The 21,191-nt window shown below is 37.4% G+C and overlaps 1 protein-coding gene across 11 annotated transcripts in view; it reads right to left on the bottom strand.

The window, feature by feature from the left end:
- The window catches only part of TNRC6A (trinucleotide repeat containing adaptor 6A), a 79,862-nt gene that overhangs the window by 19,369 nt on the left and 39,302 nt on the right, over positions 1-21,191 (bottom strand). For 4 of the 11 annotated variants that reach the window (XM_073361632.2, XM_078854502.1, XM_078854497.1 and 1 more), the window contains 8 exons: positions 18,936-18,975; positions 16,794-17,132; positions 10,334-10,381; positions 3,076-5,667; positions 1,965-2,129; positions 1,353-1,528; positions 919-1,008; positions 478-529 (listed from right to left, as the gene is read on the bottom strand). In XM_073361632.2, coding sequence (XP_073217733.2) covers positions 478-529; positions 919-1,008; positions 1,353-1,528; positions 1,965-2,129; positions 3,076-5,667; positions 10,334-10,381; positions 16,794-17,132; positions 18,936-18,975 — 3,502 coding nt within the window. The remainder of the gene's footprint in view (positions 1-477; positions 530-918; positions 1,009-1,352; positions 1,529-1,964; positions 2,130-3,075; positions 5,668-10,333; positions 10,382-16,793; positions 17,133-18,935; positions 18,976-21,191) is intronic. The other 7 variants (XM_078854503.1, XM_078854499.1, XM_078854498.1 and 4 more) reach the window with 4 other exon arrangements.

Below are 21,191 nucleotides of genomic sequence, written 5' to 3' on the forward strand. Positions count from 1 at the left end.
AACAGACTTTCATTAATAAGAGGTTACAGTAAAGATAAATATACTGTAAAATATCCTTAGCATGTAAGATTCTTTTATAGTTAATGAAAACCTCTGAACAGCTAAATTTGTTGTTTGTTTCTAAGAACAAACAAAATGCATTAGTGATTGATGCTGTATCAGAAATCTGTGTTTCCAATAGGAACGAAGTGGTTCCGGAGGCGGCCTAGGTAGGGTTTTAAACTCATAGTTAGGCTCCCATCATATAAACACTTATGCACATGCATAACTTTACCTTTGAGCAATTCCATTGCCAACACTGGGACTAATTACATATGTCAAGTTTCTCATGTGTGCAAACATTTACATAATCAGAACCTTAGTTTCTTTAGGGGAATGAGAACTTTATTTTTTAGTAACTCAGGAGAAGATGCAAACAAAAAGATGTGGAATACAGATTTGATAGTTAAACACAAGACTAATTTGCCTTATGCTTACCTCCAGACATGTCCATCTTATTGCTCGGTATGGTTTCTTCTGGTGATTCTCTCTGAAGTAATAAAATGAATCAGTTTAGTAAGAACCTTTTAAAAAAATTAAAACAGAGGAGATCCAGATACAGTGAGTATTTCATTCAACTCTGCAAGAAAGAATAATCAAACTTCTGACAAAGCAAGTGTGATTTTGCAAGCCTTTTTTTCCTATTTTCCAGTTTCTGTATCGATGAAGTACGACATTTTCAGACACAAAAAATATTGTACATGCTACTAGAATTAAAACTCAGTAATGTTTATAAGTTTTTCAAACAACAGGTGTTCTTATATTGAAGATCTGAACAGTAAAGGAAAGGAAAAAACAAATCAAAGAAGAAAGGAGTTAATCTAAATTTGAAAATGATTTAATTGAAACAAGGGTATTTATCAAGCCTGACAAACATACCATACTTACTGAAAAACTGAGATTTGTGAATTGCTTAATGAATGGATTTATCCATGTTTCATCTTGTTTATTTCCACCTTTCATTGTTCCCTTAAAAATAAAAGGGATTACTGTGATAGTTGAAACAGTCACCAGCACTTAGATTACATTGTAAGAAAGGATTAAATTAAAATGTAAACAAGGATTAAGCCTTCCTACATAATTGTACAACAGAGTTCAACGGGGTCCTTAATACTGACTGGGGCATTTAGAAGCTACTGTAATGCAAAAAAAAGCTAAACAAAAAAACCCCCACACCACACAAACTCCCCACACCTACACCTACCCACAAAATAGTTCCGGTGAGAGAGGATTTTAGGAATTACATCCATTTTCTGTCCCTCAGACTTCTCGCATTCTTAAATTCCAGCATCACCTCGTAAAGTCATAATTACCTTTGTAGGCATTTTTTTCATGTACGGTGGCCAATTCAAAGACGGGTTAACTTCTTGGGATGAACTGCTGTTCCACATTCCAATCTCTACATCATCTTCTTCCTCCCAGCTGGTCTGACGACTCCCTGGCAATGACATATCATCACCACACCAACCATCTTGCATAGATTTAGGCCCTGGGTGTAAAGATTTTTCAGTCATGAACTCCCTTTAATGCAAATACATCTTAAGGTTGCCAGACTATATTCAATTGTTATGTCAAACTATATTATTGTGAGAAACCTGATATTCTGCCATAATCTTGTGAATCCAGGGAGATCAAAGGCAACAGAAAAAGAAGTCAACCAACAACGTTTGTTTTAACTTATGTCACTAGTTTAAAAAAAAGCTGCTAATTTCTCATTATTAAAAATACTAATGAAAGTAGAATTTATCTTCAGTACTTAAGATCTGAGAAAGTCACTAGCAAATTTACAGAGCCTACATCTACCTTTTGTATTTATGTAAATGTCAAGATACAAGGCTTTTATATTTGAATTCACAATCAAACTTCTTGGTCACTATTTCACACTTCACCACCTGCATACTCAAAGAAGCTACAAAAGCACATACCAGGTTTACTTGAAGCCTGCTGACCAACAGAAGCATTTCCCCAGCCAGACGTGACTGCTGCATCACTGATGGGCTCTCCCCAGCTCGTACCAGTATCCATGGGTTTACCCCACGCGGACGTTCCATTATCTACAGTAGTGGCAGGAGTAGAAGGCTCTCCCCAACCTTTTTAAAGCAGGAGTTATTGGTGAGTTTAACAAGTCTTAAAACATTATGTAAAATGCTGAGGGGTTCTTTACACTCAAAATATAAGACAGCACAAATAACTAAAAGCAAGATAAATACACATTTTAAATCAAGTAAAATATTGCAGTTGTAAGATTTTTCATGAGGAAAAGACTAAATATAACACCAGTTCCATACATGAAGACATTACATTTTGATTACAGAGATTTCTCAAATGAGAAGACATTAAACGTCTAAAAACTACACTTCAAATTGAAGGCTTTCCTTTTTTGGATCAGATTCAAATGCAACTGAAAATTACTGGAAGGCAAATACTTTCTTAGATATACTGTGCAAGCTCAACTACCCTTTCCCTCAATCTATTAAGGTCAGAGCTCTTTTTCTGAAGTCCAATCCTGCTATAGCAATATAAAACTCCCAGTGCCTTCCCTCACCAAAAAGTGAACAGCAAAGTGCCCTCCTCACTGTTGGCAATAAAAACTCTGTATTAAGCACACAGGTGAAGTCTTGAGCCTGCACTGTACCTTGCAGACACCTCTTAACACCACTCTGTTTGCTATAGAGGCTTAAAGTTAATGTCACAGCTGAAGTTAATTAAAATCTGGAGCTACATACAAAGCAAAAGCGCTTCCCTTTCTGGATGTTGCTTTTTTATTAATTATTATTATTAAATTCTTCCTCTGCACCCTCAGCCACTTAAATGCAGGAGTAGCCTAGCCCTAACTATACCGCTCAAGTTCACTTTTTAAATTTCAGAAAGATTCCTTCAAATAAAATACAAGCACTGAAAACCTATTTGCACCGTTCTCAGTTCTCTGACAAAACTATTCCCTACCTTACAGAAGTTTCTAGTTTCAAACAAAGACCAGAGAAGTGTTTTATAATTGCCCAAGAAAACTCAGGTCTAGGCAAAAGGAAGTCTTACCGGAACCATTACTGCCCTCCTTGCTGGACATGGCACTCGAAGGCAGTAGCTGCTGATGTGCCTGTGCTTGCTGGTCTGAACCGCTGCTGCCGTTTGGGACATTTTTATTCCACATATTCACATTTTTGTAGTTGTATTTGCTTGGATCACCCCAAGCAGAAGTTCCATCATCAATTTCCATTTTACGGCGTATTGATTCTGGGGATGGCTCCTCCCATCCTGTGGGTTCCTCTTCCTTCGCTGGACTTGGTATTGGTCCACCCAACCACCCAGAACCTGGTGGTTTATTTGTGGTAGATGGTGCTCCCCAAGATCCAACATCTTGCTGCTTGTTCCAGTCTGGGGAGTTGACTGGCTTTGACGAATCACCCCAACCTTGAGGCTGATTTGATCTGGGAGGTTCTCCCCAGCCCTGACTCGGATTAGACTTTGCAGGCTCATCCCATCCAGAAGCATTATTTGGGTTAGTATTACTACTTCCCCAAGTAACAGAATTTGATTTAGCAGACTCATTCCAACCAGATACTGATCGGTCACTGTCACTACCTCCTGAACTAGATTTCTTAGCCTCACCCCAATGGTTGCTTCTTGAATTTTCTCCCCAGCTGTCATTGGCAGAAATTGCCCAACCCTGGCTGGCTTTTTGTCCATCTACCCATCCCTGTTTGATCTTCTGTGCATCATTCCAAGACGACTTGTCCTCTTTGCCATTTACCCATATTTGATTGCTCTTAACCATTACTGTAGCAGCAGAATCCTCTTCCCACCCCCCTTGACTGTTTGAGCCTTTGGAGTCTCCCCACCTTGTAGCAGACTTTGGATCTCCCCACCCTGATATAGATGAGGTATCATTAACATTAGGGCTAGGTCTCTCCACACATCCCCCTGAGCTGGAAGTCTGTGTCACAGAGCCTCCCCAGGCCTCTGTCCCATTGTCAGTCTTTCTTTCACCTCTTGGCGATGTTTCAGTATCCCAGGCAGTGTTTTGTTTAATTGGAGTCTGTCCCCAACCAGTGTTGGAAAGGACACGTGGATCTAAGTCAGTTCTGCTCACTATGCTTTGGAGTAATGCATGCTGGTCAACTTTTCTTCTCTCTCGGTTCTGTCCTTCTGCAGTGACTTTATCATCATGGCATCCAGTGCTCTCTGTACTACCCTCGCTATCCCCAGTACCTGTTTTGGCCCATACATTGTTCTGCTCAGTTATCTGAGATGCAGCAGAATTCTGGCTATTAAGATCATCCTCTTCAGCAGATTTCCATCCATTTGTAAACTTCCTACTATTTCCATTTACGCTTTCATTGGAATGCTGATTGCTAGGCAGTTTATTCCATTCCCCATTTGAAATGCTAGTGCCAGTGTTTTGTGCAGCGTTGCCCCATCCTCTTCGACTTCCTCCAGAACTCACACCATTTGCGCTTCCCCATGGCATATTTTGGGAGTTGACTGTCCCTCCCTCCCATACCCCTCCTCCTTTATTCCCATTGATTTGAAAATTAGTGCTGCCAGGCCCATTGATGCCAGGCTGCGTTAGAGTTGCATTCACAGTGTCACTATTAGCTTGGCTGTTTGGGTCTGAACATTTGTCTCCAGAGTAATTAGAACCATAGGCAACCCACGTAGTACCATAAGATCCACCATTTTTTGCCTCACCATTGCTAAGATGAGAAGTGGAAGTGCCATTTGTAACTGGAGAGGCCTGAATCGGAGAATGATTCATTGTGCTCACACGCCAGGCCCCAGGCCCTGTATTATTAGGCAGTTCGTTAATCTGTACTGAACCAGCAGAGTTTGGTAAACTAGAGGTCATAAAGTTAGTAGTGTTATTTGGTCCATTCATTTCAGTGTTAAGGTTTTGAGGTTGTCCACTGAATGAAACCTTCCTTGTACCATTCACTTCAGAATCACAATTTTCCTGAAGGCTTGCCCAGGAACCATGGGCTGAACCACCCACTTTAGAGTTAATACTCTGATTGTTAGACTTCTGACCTATGGTACTGCACTGAATATTTGTGCCAGAATTACCACTCCCTACAGACCCTTTCAGGGCATGTCCATTGTTCTCCAATACAGGCCAGGCACCATGGTTGCCATTTGAATTCAAAGTGCTTGGATTTAACCCTCCATTTGATGAAGAGTTTATGGTGCCCCAAGCATTCATTCTATTGTTGCTACTTTCAGATTTGCTGTCAGGAGCATCCACAGAAACTTGACATGTGCTTATTATGGTTCCATGGGATATACCCCATGGCCCATTAATACTTCCATTGCCCACATTATTGCTGTTGCTACCAACCACAAACTTATTTTGAGAACCATGTCCAATGCCATTCCGAATGCTATCGTTTTCACCACCTGTGCTCCCTGAAGCCATTATAACAAGATTTCTCTCTGACCCAGAGCTAGAGGCGGAGTCAGTGTCCATACATTCTGAAGCCAACTCTGGGTCACTGCCTGTGATTGATGGCCATGCTTCTTTGTCAGAACCGTCTACGATAACTTTATCCCAGTTTGTGCTGGAGTCACTATTTGAAGAGACTGGTCCCCAGTGAGAATTTTCATAATGGGATCCTAGACCACTGTGGTTCAGATCTAAAAAGAAAAGGAAAACAAAAAAGTCCTTCTGTAAATTCAAGAATTTTACGACAGTTAACACACACACACACAAAATACAGTAGAACCTCAGAGTTACGAACACCAGAGTTACAAACTGACCAGTCAACCACACACCTCGTTTGGAACCAGAAGTGTGCAATCATGCCGCAGTAGAGAGATAATTTTATTTATTTATTTTTTTTTATATACACACACCCACCCCCCCCACATACAAAATAAAGGGAAAGTTAAAAAAGATTTGACAAGGTAAGGAAACTATTTCTGTGCTTGTTTCATTTAAATTAAGAGGGTTAAAAGCAGCATTTTTTCTTTTGCACAGTAAAGTCTCAAAGTTGTATTAAGTTAGTGTTCAGTTGTAAACTTTTGAAAGAACAACCCAAACTGTTTTGTTCAGAGTTATGAACATTTCAGAGTTATGAACAACCTCCATTCCCGAGGTGTTTGTAACTCTGAAGTTTTACTGCATAAGACAAGTACAGCAATTCAAAAGTCAAAGATACTGCACAGATTACGCTAACACTTATCACTGGATGTTATGAAGACATTATTAATATATTAGTTGCCACATATAATACCTAGCAGAACACTTAGCAAGGGCATGGGAAAATATATTCATATATTTGAGGTACGAAATGAAATACGGCATCCCTAATAAACTACACTTTGGATTGCCATTAAAGTTTGTGTTTTTAAATATTATACTGCTCATGTGTAGAATACTTTATGAAAGGGGCACTACGCCAATAAAAAAAACCAATCATTAAAGCCTGAAAGTGATATTCTGAAAAGGGAGAATGTTATATATAACAGGAAGTTAAACTGACCTAGAACCACAGACTACTATGCCACAGTAGCCAGGGAAAAGAAGTAAGGAAAGAAACACCATTAAAAAGGACATTGAATAATATATCTTAAGTGACAGGTTATTCAAGGTATTTATTTTTGTACATCATCCTCCATATGTAGAATAAGAAAGTGCTTTACAGGAATTCACTTCAAAGAAAAAGAAAAAGGAAGGTAAAGGTGAGATTTAAAAGGAAGTGGCTTAGTGGCAAGGTTCAATCCATAGAAGACTGCAAAAATTAAGTATACATTCTGTGGAATGAAGAATGAGAGGGGAACTCTACTGTGATATTCAGAATTATAAGGAACAAAGTAAAAGCTAATCAGTCCTTCCCCTGTGGAATTCACTGTTATGGAGTGCAAATCAAGTAGCATGGCTGAATTTGTACCTGTGCAAGTTAAAACATTTTCTCTTTCAGGGTATAAGCTGATCACATGCAGGAACCAAGAAGAAATTCTCCCCAGCTATTTATAAGTATTTCACAGTTGGCTACATGCAGAATAAGGTTTTTAACTTTCTATTAAAAAGTGTCAGACACAGGCTGCTGCCAAAGGCAGAATAGCATACCAAAATGTGTGCATTTTGCCACACATTGGGTCATCCTGAGTTTCTAAAACTCTATTATAGAGTCTTGAACTCATTTTTCTTCCATCAAACCAACAATCTGAACAAAAGTGCTTCCCCACATCAAATATTCTAATTTTTTTTTGAAGTTTGCTGTAAGTTATATGAAAAACCAACTAACTAATAGCAGGATAGCTATTTGGAAATACAGTACTATGAAAACATGTAATGCTTGAACAATATGAAGCAAAATACCAAAACCTAATAGAAGATGAGGAAAAACTGTCAGGTAAATTACTGGCTTAATATTTGTATGAACAGGAAAAAAAGCAGCATAACATTACATGCTCAAATATATTTTGTTCCTGGAGAAAAGGACTTCTCACCATAGTAAGACATTCAGGATTTACTAAGAAAACTGCACACAATTTTCTTTTAAGCTAACACAGTTAATGCCTTTGCTTCAGAACATTCAAAATCTGAATATTCAAACACTTGATAGCTTTATTTACCTGGGTAATTGTTAATTAGCATGCAAATGTTTCTCTGCTAAACATGTATATTTGTTCAGTGGACTTAAACCATCTAGATAAACATGTTCTCCTTTAGATGGTAGTTATGGAAAATGCACAGTTTGTGGATGAACAGACTATTAGTGCATTTACTAATGTATATTTGACTTAAAAGGGACACAAGCTAATTTCAAACAAATCTCTTGCTTGTTCCACTACCATCTTAGATCAGCAAGTCTCAAGCGTTCATGATTGGTATTTAGCATGTTTAAAGCATGAACAGCGACTAAGGCACTTTACAGTCAGTCATGAAGACATGACCCCAGCCTCAAAGAATTTACAATTTAAATAGGTAATATAAAACTAGGGAAGAATGGGCAGGGGAATAATTAAAGCAAAGTGATGTAAATTCACTTTCTCTAGCTAACTTCTAGTCTAAGTATCAATTTGTAGGCAATAGCACCTTGCATCTAATCTCAAAAATTATGCTGGTTTTCATTAAACACCTCCAAGAAATTTTAACCATTAATACTTATAAATAAAACTAGAGTATGTACTCCACCACTATTAATATTTCACTCATCTGTTGCAAGTTTTTAATGTGTTTTTAAAAATGACATTTAGAAAAATGGTTACATCTTAAAATACCAACATTACTTATGAGCTTTTCATGCTTCTTTGACATATGCTTTTAAGGACTGGTATACAATTGAAGCATAAATATTGGGTCAGATTTTTATTTTAAAAAATAAAAGCCTTAAGTTTAAAATGACTGCCAAAGCAAAGACCTTATTCCTGCATCTCTCTGCCAATATTTGTGTCACTGAATGTATGACTGAAAATGCTTTGACAAAGGAATTGAATAGCTTTATTTCACTGAAATCTTGCATAACATTTTGAAAGGCAATGACTTTACAGCGATATGAAGGATTTTTTTCTTTGCATTCTACTCAGATGTGAAGTTCAGCAAAAATAATCACTGCAAGACTCGCTAGAGCGCTCTACATAAAGAAGTTTTCTGAGATTGCTCTGAAAAAATATATCTTACTAGTACACATCTTATAAAATACACTTCTGTATTAAAAGTCAACATTAAAAATTCAGGTCTGTGCTCCTTCATAAAAATACCCAGAGCTTGATACTACTTGCTGATAAAAACAGGATAAAAAAAGACTTACTAGTAACCTTAAGGTTTGTTTAGAACATGGTCTTTCTCCACCAATTTATTTTATATGAGCTTTAGAATTAATAGTCAACTATATACCAAAAGTAGAGATTGCAACATTATGCACCAGCTATCATGTATTTTTAAACTGCAAGAAAGGAGTAGAAAATGTAAAATGAGATCAACTTGCTTAAAAGAAAAGTTTCTTTTCAACTGCTCAGATTCAAAGAACTTGCAGTGAAGATTTTCAAGAGTTCATGGAAAGAAGAAAATATTTTGGAGCTGTGGTTCCCCATATTATGGTACTGCTAACACAATTACAAAGGTTGCGGCAATGAAAATTTTATAAGAAAAGGTATTAAAAGAATTATCTGAATCAGCAAAGATAATGATAGCACGTTTCATACTTGAGGTATTATAATGTAATGAGTAAAATGAGGGAAGTGCAGTTACTGTGTAAGCAAACAACCACTACAATGTACTCCAGCAACCCAAAACCATACATGTGAGAACTTGTTTTGTTCAGAGAAAGATTATGACTTGAACACCAATGTTATCTTCCTTTATATTAGAATCTTTAGCACCCTTATGCACAGATATGTGGGAGGAAAAGCCTTCAGTTTAATATCTCAATGGAAGATGACAACTTTGTCAGTTCTTGCCTCTTTCTACGCTACACAGGAGCCAGTCTCAACAGAATATATGAACAAACAGCCTTCAGGCTCAGAAGCAAGTGACCTAGTTGTAACTATTCTGCTAAAAAAGCCTATTAAGTTACTAAACTTCCAACACAATTTAGCACAAGTTAAAATGTCTAGACGTAGGTTTGCTGCCAACAGCTCATTCTAGGATATTGTCAAGCACATAAGTACCCAAACATTATTCAGCAAAAGTCTGTTCTTAATAAGTACTCTGCATGAACCTTAAAAGAAGCTGTATATTGTATTATCTGTAATTCTGACGGACTGACTAGTCTAAAGAGAAAAACATCCGTCTAAGCTTCTGAGATGTAAAAAGGGATGAAAACTATAACACTGAAGGCTGACGGATCCTTCAGAGTTACGGGACACGTGAAAGCAGCCAAAAAACCACAGACAACTGAACGTTTTATATGGCTGTTGCTAACCGAGGGGAAAAAACATTTCTTGGTTTTATGTTACTTAACTAGCTGAAGGAACAAATCAGAACCTGAAATTTCATATTACTATGGATACTTATTGACGTATATAATACAGTATTTATTTAGTATCAGTGGTCACAATTATTTATCATATACAGCACTTAACTGTGCATTGGAACATACTGGTGTAGTCCAGAATTTTGCCCCAGAGAATTTTAATATAAAATTAAGAACTCATAACATAATAGTATATAAGTGCATAAACAAACAGTAAGCATTTAAGTCAGTCATACACATTAACAGTCAAGCTTCTAAAACAACCAACCAAGAAGCAAAAAATCAATAGATAATTGTGCAAGTAGTTACTGAAATGTGTAACTCTTATACACATACACGTAGTGCACAACAAACATGAGACTGAAATAGGTATGCATCACCTGACTGGTTAGGGGAATGGCTGACCAAGTCCCGAATGGGAGGCATGCCTATGAAAAAGCAAAAAATTACAGAATTGTTATTGAATTAAAGTATTCCTTTGGGATTATTCCACAAAGCATTCAATTATTTTAGAACCAGTTTATTATCACACTCTCTCAGAAAAGAAGTTTTTCCTGTCAAAAGGGCAGTCCATCTTCATTAGCTAGTGTTAGTAGCTGCAAATTATAAACCATCTCATATAGCTGTAGAAGCAGCAATAAATGCAAATGTATCTGACAAACACTTCAATTTTTTACTAATATCCTGCCAAGACAGCGCTGCATGTGTGAAAATTTTGTCTTTATAATTTTGCATTTCATTTTTGCTCAGTGGATTTCTATTACCTTGAAGTTGTTTTAAAATTAACAAACACCCAAAGTATAAATAGTTTCAAAAATTCTTGACTTATAAAAAATTAACTGGACTTGTTAGATAGGTAGTTTTTGCGATTAATACAAAGCTACCGTAAAATGGTCTCTTGTTAAACTCATGAGACTACTATAAGAATCACAGAATTGAACACTGCCCTGTAGCACAGTGGATCTTAATCTTTCCAGACTACTGGACCCCACTCAGGAGTCTGATTTGTCTTGCATACTCCAAGTTTCACCTCACTTAAAAACTACAGCTTATAAAAATCAGATGACATAAAAACACAAGTGTCACAGTACACTATTCTGAAAAAATGCTTACTTTCTCATTGTGTGGGCATATGAAAATTTAGTTTGTACTGATTTCGCTAATGCTTTTTGTGTAGCCTGTTGTAAAACCAGGCAAATATCCAGATGAGTTGATGTACCCTCTGAAAGACCTCTGTATACCCCCAGGGACATGTGTACCCCTGATTGAGAACCACTGCCCTTGCCCATCCCTGGTCTCACTATTAATCTAATTATCTCGCAATATCCTTGGACAGTATGATTTATTCTTCAGATGAAAGCCCTTTATCTGCTCATATTTTGCTTCTTGGTTTACTATAAATTTGTATTGCACCATAGGACCTAGCCAAGTTTGTTTTGGATGGGCTGACTAAACCAAACTTCTAAACACTACATACATTTTTTTGCTAGCTTCTGCCTCCAGCAACAGATTAACATTTGCTATTGACAATGTATGCAATCAAACAGTGTTACATTTTTAAATCCCCCTTGCTTCCTCCTTACTCTCTGAAATCTATTACATTTCAGATTTAGAAGGCTTCCCAAATTAATTTGAGCCCCACGATTATTAAGAACTTTTCAAACCCAACCCCTCTTTTTTTTTTTTTTTTTAAGCAAATTACCTAGGGCAACTTGAATCACATATTGTTTCTGCATGCTCCTGTTTTAATACAATTTTACAGTGGCATTGTCAAGGCACAAGGATAAAAGGAGACTTACCCAAAATCAGACAAAGACTCAAAGTAACTCAGCCTGGATTAGAGCCAAGATCCTGATGGCTTCTAATCCGTTGCTCTCCAGGGAAGTACCTCTTAATGTGCCTCACAGGTTTAAATAATTTGTAATAGCCATATATACAGCTCACTGTAGCAAGCAGTTAGTGGTCTAGTAACTATCTGCTTATCACTTTGGTTCATATTACAAACTAATGAAGATTTCAAGATCGTCAAGATAGAAGACTGGGTTGTCATGGCAGAAAACAAAAGAGGAAGGATTTATTCTGAAGATCTACCTCACATGGTTTACAAATGGGGCAAAGTTTTGATAAAGAAAACTATTTAGACTGGCATGAATATATTCTCATAAACAAGAGCTAGCTGTAAACAGATCTCAGAAAGCATTTCCCTTGGTTTCGGCCTTAAGAGTGTTCCATAAGTTAGCTCCATTAGGAAGACTTGAGGAAAAAGGATTCACCACATGTTCTCAGAGTACAAATATAACATCTACTTGTAGAGCTATTAGGACCTTCCCAAACTAGCTTTACAGTTAAACAAAACAGACTAATTTTCAAAATGGAGAAGTGTGGGTCCACAGGGAATATAGGCAATAAACTACCTTTTATTGCAGATAAATATTAGTTAAGGATGCCCAGTCCAGAAAACTTACGATCAGTCTACACTGGCCAGGGAAATCAATATTAGCATAAATTGTTAATCTGCCTTCCCTGGCCTTTACAGAGAACCTAAAAAACAAGAGGTTAAATTTGCTTTAGGAATAACTCACAAAAAGCATGTATTTAGATGTTGGGCATCTGACAGACACTCAGAGTCAAGATTCAGATATCTGACAGCTCCATTCTAACCTCACCTTAAAATGCCGAGAGGATACAAGCACATAGAATACAAAGTTCTATTTATTTTAATTTGTGAATATCAGTTTGCAAAACTTGTACAAAATGAGGTGAGTTAGGGAGAGAGTTTTCAACTCTAATCTTAATTCCCTCATTTTTATGGTTTTGCAGGGGTTTTTCATATTGTTCACACATTAGAAAAAGCCCATCAATTATACACAAATTAGTTGCCAGCTTTTATTTTTCTTCTGAATCTCTTGCAAGCCTATTTAAATCACAGGTGCTTTGTTCACCATCCACAGTCTCATTCTGTATTGACATAATTTGTGTTTTCAGAACATCACAGGGTAAAAGTTGTTAGAGCAGGATGTGGATATTCACTCCATTGACTGAAAATATCTTCACTTCTGTAGATGTGTGAAGGACTTTACAACCTCAGGACAGTACCAATCCCTGGTGTTCTTGTTAAACAGTTGCTGGAGCCATGCCATCAGGGTATATGGTACACTCTTTCAAATAGGTTTCAGAGCGGTAGCCATGTTAGTCTGTATCAGCAAAAAGAACAAGGAGTACATGTGGCACCTTTGAGACTAACAAATTTATTTGGGCATAAGCTTTCGTGGGCTAAAATCCACTTCATCAGATGCACGCAGTGGAAAATATTTGAAGTGGGTTTTAGCCCACAAAGGCTTATGCCCAAATAAATTTGTTAGTCTCTAAGGTGCCTCGTTCTTCTTTCAAATAGGTTACAGGTTTGCATATTATCTCGTCCTGCTTGTTTGGTCTTACCATCTGGGCTACTGAATGTACTAAAGGGACATTATCGTATCTTTTGGAAAGAGGTAAGCAGGGTGCATTTGGTGGAAGAAGGTTCCATGAGTCTTATGCAAATCTTGATGAAAGCAATATATGCATTAGGATGGGTTTCAAGGCTTGGACATTCTTCTTGACTTTACTAACCTCTCGTCTCCTAGTGAAGTGCAGAATTCTTTGCTGAACATCTCATCTGCACAAAGACGTTCTTTTAAAAGCGAAGGACTTTAAGAGATTACTTTACTTTCCTGATGTTCTGATATCTTTAATTTCTGGAATGGGATACTAGTACTAGTGAGCGGACCTAAGATCTTTTTTGATGGCTGGGGGAAGGAGAAGAGGGAAGTAGCAAAACAACATGGAGATTAGCAGATTATTCGCATCAGTTTTCTTCAGGTATGATAGCAGCAAGTGACATCTTCAAGTAGCTCTTATGCAGCCAAACTATGGTAGTCTCCAAAGCATGCTCTACGCTACACTGTTTATTGCAATCCATTCTTTGTACTTTATCATCTCATCTACAGATCTCAAAGCACCTTACGAACATTAAACCTCCACCCTCTGGACATTATCCCTACTTCATACATGAGGAAATGAAACCTTAGGTCACACAAAAGGCATGTGGCACAGATGGGGGTAATTAACTATAGACCCATTCTGACTCTCATACGTGACAATTCCATGAGACTAAAATGCAAAGTGACAAGGAATCCGGTAACGCAGTGACTGTCTGAGTGCAACAGCTCACACAGCCTGTTTTGAGAAATGGAAGAAGGATGGCCAAGACAACTGGATTATTCTCTCCTCTCCGGAAAAGTTCCATGGGCCCTTTTATTGACCATCTGGACAATGAAAGAATCAGGAGGGACCTAGATTTAACATCTCATTCAAAGAATAGCAGCAGCTCATACCCTTAATACAACACTGCTGTGTCACTACTGGGGGAAGAAACCAGGATCTTCTAGCTCAGAGATTACTCAGCCATACTAGTAAGTGCTCAGTATTACAATAAACAAAGCCAGAAAGAGAAGAAGTGTCCACTTAGCTGTAAATAAATATTTTCCACAGGTTGGAATCCTATAAACCACATGAGAAGAAAAATAAATAAGAGTCTGTATAAGACTGTGTTGGAATGTAATACTCACAACATATGTAACCAGTTTCTAACAGTTTGCCTTGAGGGAGAAATTTTTAATAAACTACACGTGAATCTTTCTTTGACATCACAGGCCACAAGTCTAGATCAACAGACAATAAACCTATGGAAAAAAACTTTATCTGTAAAAAACTAGTTGTTTTTTTTAAAACCTGGTTAACTGTGCTCATTCTGTTACAAACACAAAACTGAAGAGTATAATCCCCAATATAAGAAATTACTACCCAGATTAAAAAAAAGCCATCCAACAATCCATACTATTTTAGTTTAGATATGCATTTGTATAGTGTTTGACAGCAACATACCCAACAGTTTACCTTCATTTTAAATAGTGCTACCTTCTAGATTCTGTGATGAGTTCAAGGATATAAAATGGAGCAAAGTATCGAGGTTTTCCTCAAGAATTCTTTTAAAAAGGAAAATCACCTTTTTGTAACGGGAATGCTTTACATCATATCCTCTGTAGCGCCACACATCAGTGATCTTAAGAAATACTATAAATTACAGCCAAGTTTAGATGGCTCAGGTGAAACAGTTGTATCATAAATGCTAAATGTCTTTCAAAAAACTAAATGCAGCTACAAAAACCAGCCTAAGAAACACACACACTTATGAAGATGATGATGGCTGAGCGTGGAATACCAAGATGCTTTGGAAATTCCTGGAATTGAGTTATTTCTTTCCAGTCAAGAATACATTACCTTTATCTTACTAACAAAAGATCAGTAAATTATAACCTAGTTCATTCATTAAAATTGCAAACTTATTCATAGATTCCAGGGTCAGAAGGGACCATTGTGAGCATTTAGTCTGACATTCTGTACAACACAGACCATAGAACTGACTCAAAATTAATTCCTAGGGCAGGTCTTTTCGAAAAAGATTCAATTTTGATTTAAAAATTGTCAGTGATGGAGAAACCACCATGACCCTTGGTAAAATGTTCCAATGGTTAACTGCTGTCACTGTTAAAAATGTATACCTTATACATCCAACATATGAACTCTTTATTATACTGTTGTGAAAGTATTTGAAGGGTAGGTTGCTCAAGCCAACGAGGACGAAGAAGGATCAGAGTAAAGAGTTTATGCAAAAAGAGAAAATACTGATATGAACAGCAGTCATTCTCCTCTCAGATCCCAGAGAAGCAGATCCTGGAAGAGGCCAAGATACTCTGTCAGCAGAGACAATACTTGGGGTTAGAGCCCTGCATGGACACAAATGTATATCCGCACATGCATATATCCATGCAGATATCCATAAATTGGTATCAATGGAACCGCAGCAGCGAAAGGAGCAGAACATGGGGCTGCCGCTCCCAGGAGCCAACACCCTGCGCCAGCAGCTCCTCCGGCATGGCTGTACTGCCCGCAGACCCATTCCCCTCACTTCCATTCAGCTGTCGGTGTCTCCTGTCTGGGGGCGTGCATGCCGTCCGAACACAAGAGTGCGACGAGGGACAGCTGCCAGTGAGCCTGGTGCCCGCCCAGTGGGCTGGGTGAGGACAGTACAGCCACAATGGAGAAGTTGCCAGCATAGGGTGCTGGCTCCTGGGAGCGGCGGCACCCGTGTTCGGCTCCTTTCACCGCTGCAGTTCTCGGGAGAGCCCTGCGGTTCTGCGGATGCTGATTTATATCCATGGATATAAATCTGTATCTGTGCAAGGCTCTACTTGGGGTACATGAACAAATCTAATCTCTTTAGCAAAACAAACCTTATCAGAATAATGGCTTTGATTTTTTTCACCCAGAAATTCCAGGTGATGTCACTGGATCTGAAACAAGAAGCTTATTTTGAGGATGCTATTCAGATTCCTGAATATTGGACATAGCTCTAACGCACAAACTTGTGGCAGAGTCTTTACGTAAAGGGGTTCCCTTTAAAGAGACCTTTCTGATCAAGATGGGGATCTAGAAAAAGGATATTAATATTCACCTAAACTTAAACCTATATTGTTCAAAGGTAGATATGCATCTGTATAGTACAGAAACTGCATTAATCAATAACTAAGATGAGCTGGGAATGATCAGAGATTCAGTTAAAAGGAAGATAGAGCACAGGAGACCATGTTTTAAAGTTAACGCTTAACATGAACAACAGACACTGGAGAACTCTGTTCATTTACCCTAAAATGGATTCTGTGTTGTACCAATTCAATCATTCTAATCTAGTTACTAATAAAATATCTAACCTCACTGAAAATAAGTAACTTCCTCTCTCACCTGACTGTTTTTTGCTGCTGCTGTTCGGCACTTCTCCGTTGGTCACCGGTTGTTTACTTGTGACAGCACTGCCTCCTGATTGGCTGTTTAATACTTTAGGAGTGGATCCCAGGTTTGCAGCTATCACTGGTAACTGCTGACCTCGCTTTAAAAGCTGTTTCTGTTCCTGGTGTCGAAATCGCGGTGGTACTTCACGAGGAGGGTATCGAGGCAAGGTCTGCTGCTGCTGATTGTTGGCTGTGGCCCGCTTGGCATTATTATTAGTGCTGGTTGCTGTGGAAGTGACGTTAGAGGTGACCGGCTGAGGCTGGCTTACACTGGTCTTTGTTTGTTCTGGCACTAACCCACACCAAAAAAAAAAAAGAAAAAAAAAAAAAAAGATAAAAGTTGAAGAAAATTAATCACAGGTACAATAGTTTTCAAAACTCGAAAAGAAACAAACATGTTTTGGGTAGGGTATAGATTATGGAATGGCAATATTTGCTCCTGTTAAAGCTGCAACCCAGTTTCCACTATAAGCCTTGCTATATGCACATATGCATACACTATTTTCTAGAATTGGTATTACTAGTAATAGCAGGTTTGGCTATAAACTCATAACAAATTATCCCAGCTCAAGTCTTTTATTACCACTCCTTACAAAGATCCTAACTTTTTTGATGGATTAGCACTTCAACAGATCAAGTCTGTTTTAGCAACTGAAGCAAAACTACATTTCCCAAAAAATTAAAACAACTTTAAAAAAATCTGGGTTGCATTATTTCCTACAGTGGGAAATTTAAAAAATCCTTGGTGTACATGTCTTTTATGAAGTCAAGATAGAAGAGAACACAAGGCAAGGCTAGGAACAAAGAGAATGAGTGGTTAACACTCGCCTGTCTTGTCAATCCTGACATCCAAAGTCTTTACCCAGTCCATTATCAGTAGAAAGTGATAGCATAAATACCATGCACCATTTGACATGACTGCTTGCTTGCCTCCACGGATGAAATGCCAAGCATTCAGCTTAAATGAAATCAGAATTACCTTTCATAACCTTGACAGCACGGCCATTTTTAGGTGTGATTGAGGCCAAAGAATTTGCAAAGGTTGTGTGTGGGTGTATACACCACACATGAACTGTGAATAAACAGGTGATTACAGCATTCATGGCTACCTGTTTAGTTGCTCCATCACACCAGTACAAACACAAACAAATTAAATGAAACCCAGAAAGGTACAGGATGGAGTACCTGGTTGGGCCTGGTCTACTAAAGCACACAAATACTCTAAAGGTGTGGAATGCTTTATAGTAATTACGTTTAGAGAGCACGCACAATTTAAAAAAGTTTAAACCAACTCTATTGTTGTCACTGTAACACACTTTTTTCAAGTCCACTATATATAGCAATGATCACACACAATTGTGCACATGTTCAGTTTACTTTTTCTTTGATAAAGTACGTACAGAAGGATATTAGGTTGTGATTTTCAGAGCTGACTGGAGAATTTAACCACAAGTGTCCTTGAAATTAATGGGAGCTGCAAGGTTAACTTTGAAAAGCTTAACCTTAAACAATATTATAAAAAATGCTTGCACAACTATTGTCTCAATAGCCAGGTCCTGAAGGTACAATTAAAACTGTAAGGCACTCCTACGGCTAAGTGTGTGATTGTTGGGTGTTTCGGGTCCTATTAAAATTAAGCTTGAGTTACTATAAAGTTTTGTTTATCTTCCTTTAATAGTAACTCTGCACATTAGTATGCTTTTAACATACTCTAGGCTTTTGATTGTAGCAGCATTTCCTAAACCATTTCTTTTTGTGTTTCATTAAACAATTCCCTAGTGTGCTAGAAGCAAGAACAAAATGGTCAAATGAAAAAAAATTACAAAACATGAAAATCAAACAACAACATTCACTTTCAGGTACAAATGCAAGTGAATACAACGGTCTGGTCTTAGAAAAATCTAAGCAAAATCCAGCTCCCTGAAGCTTTGTTTTAAAAAAAAGTTCCAATATAGGGAATATGACTGTTGCTTTTAACATGATTAGGTAAAAAATACACATCCCTCAAGAAAGGCGCACACAATTCCATGCTCCTTACAAAAATGTGTGTCCTGTGGGATCAAATCTGTTACCCAAGTGTTAACGGAGCACCCACCTGTCTTAGCGCCAAGAATTGCAGTGATCAGTTTTTCAGTCTACGGAAAAAATGACAAAGCCCAAAGAAAGATTTTGTATATAAGGGATATTTGGAGCATGTACGCGATTTCTTCTCCAATGGAGGTCTGATCGTTATAAATCCTTGGTATAAGTTTCCAGGGCAGAGAGAGGGATACGCTATTTCAGGTGATTACAAACATGTACACCACCACAGTACCACCATCTTCCACTGCTCTGCTACAGCAGTGATCCAGTTCTACTCTATTTCACAGCTGAATGGAGGGGGACAGAATTAGGTAGAAGAATGGCCATGACATAAGTCAATTTAATGCATAGAAGCCTGGATAGGGAAGATATTCACAAGTAATTAGACAAACCAGTAAGTTGGATAAAATGACTAACACAGTATTAGATTCTGCTGATGTAAGAGTTCTGTTACCTATTTTAGAAAGCTACTGAATTCAGATCCTTAATGACATTTCACCTGCACACATTCAACAGTGTATGAATGACCTATGATCAAATGCATTTAATGTTCAAAAGTACAATTCAATGCCTTCAAAAATTCTGAACATATTTCCAATCTATTCCTTTCTAGCATATTCCTCTTGCTTTGTTCTTTAAATCTTAACATTAATGAAATACAATCTAAAATGATTAGGAGGGGAGGGATAGCTCAGTGGTTTGAGCATTGGCCTGCTAAACCCAGGGTTGTGAGTTCAATCTTTGAGGGGGCCATTTAGGGATCTGGGGCAAACATTGGGGACTGGTCCCGCTTTGAGCAGGGGGTTGGACTAGATGACCTCCTGAGGTCCCTTCCAACTCTGATATTCTATGATGCAATAGAGGGAAAAAATCTATATTCCTCTCTGCACTTCTAAACCAGTAATTTTTCTTACTGGTAAATCTGCATTATAATTAATATAAATTACTTATAATTATGCAGAAGTTATTTTAAAAAACTTCATACTACTTTAGTCCATTTACTAATGCAACTCAGACATTTAAAGAGTTGGTCTTTCATATACCAAACTCCACTTCACCACCCACAAGTCTTCTGTTATTTAACTTTCTAGTAATCTACATTTTATCAATATACCTTTTGATGCAACTGGTCATAATGTCTAATCTTTAAAGTTAAAAAACCGTACTTTAAGCTTGATCTAAAAAAGTCTGTTGACATCAGTAAATGAAAACAAACACACTACTTCCATACAGTCTACCAGCATTACTCCACCAACAAAGTACTTATAAATAACTGCACTGCTTAGTTTTAATCCATTTTTGGTCACCTGGTATTGTTTGTATGAATTATACTGTCTTTCTATTTATACTGTAAACTCCTTGGTGCAAGGACTGTTTTATTACAGCACATAATGTCTTGTTGGTGCTCAATAAAATGATAATTTTCACTTCACCTAGTATTCCTTCCACAGTAGAATTATTCCTTGCAGATTAAATACAAATCATTTACATACGACATTCCAATGGAAGAGAACTGGAGTTAGAAAAAAATCACTCCAGAGCAGAACGGCAACAAAGCAACATTCATTCCTAACTTTCCTTATTTAAGCCCCTTTAAAGCACAGTAAGTACATCTTAATTAATTGAACTAATTCCTGGTTACTCATTCATTTGTTAACTATAAAATGATAGAGCATATTAGTAAATGAGATCCCTTTTAGTAAAATAAACCCCAAATAGCTACAGTATGAACAGTACTTTTTCTAAACAAATCAAAAATTACATACAGATAACACAAGAAATATATTTACTTGGTAGATAAAAGCAGTAACAGAATGATTCATTCTTTGTGTAAAGATTGACAAATTCAATAAAATGCAACTAATGTTCAGGTAAAACATTTTTAGTTTGAGCCATGTTTTCTCTACTGTCTACAGTCAAATATGCTTTAAGATGCAACTTAAAGTTTCAGTTATTTTCAACTTAATCAAATGTATTATTGACGTCTTCAGGCCCTATACAACCATTTATCTTAACTAAGTGACGGGCGGTGGGGGGAGGAGAGGGAAGAAATCACACAATTTGTTAATTCTTTCCAATTGTATTTTATAATCAGCAACTTCTCAGAAGATTAAACTAGCTCTGTTGCTAATATCTCACTTTAACTAAACTTTTATTGCTCCAATACGACAATTATAAATTCCAATACCCCTTAAATCCCAGAAATGTGTTATAATCTATTTCTCTAATTTAACACTTAAAAAACAGTGATAAAATATTGTTTAGCACA

This window comes from Lepidochelys kempii, chromosome 10 (genome assembly GCF_965140285.1).
Source record: "Lepidochelys kempii isolate rLepKem1 chromosome 10, rLepKem1.hap1, whole genome shotgun sequence".
Classification (NCBI taxonomy): Eukaryota; Metazoa; Chordata; order Testudines; family Cheloniidae; genus Lepidochelys; species Lepidochelys kempii.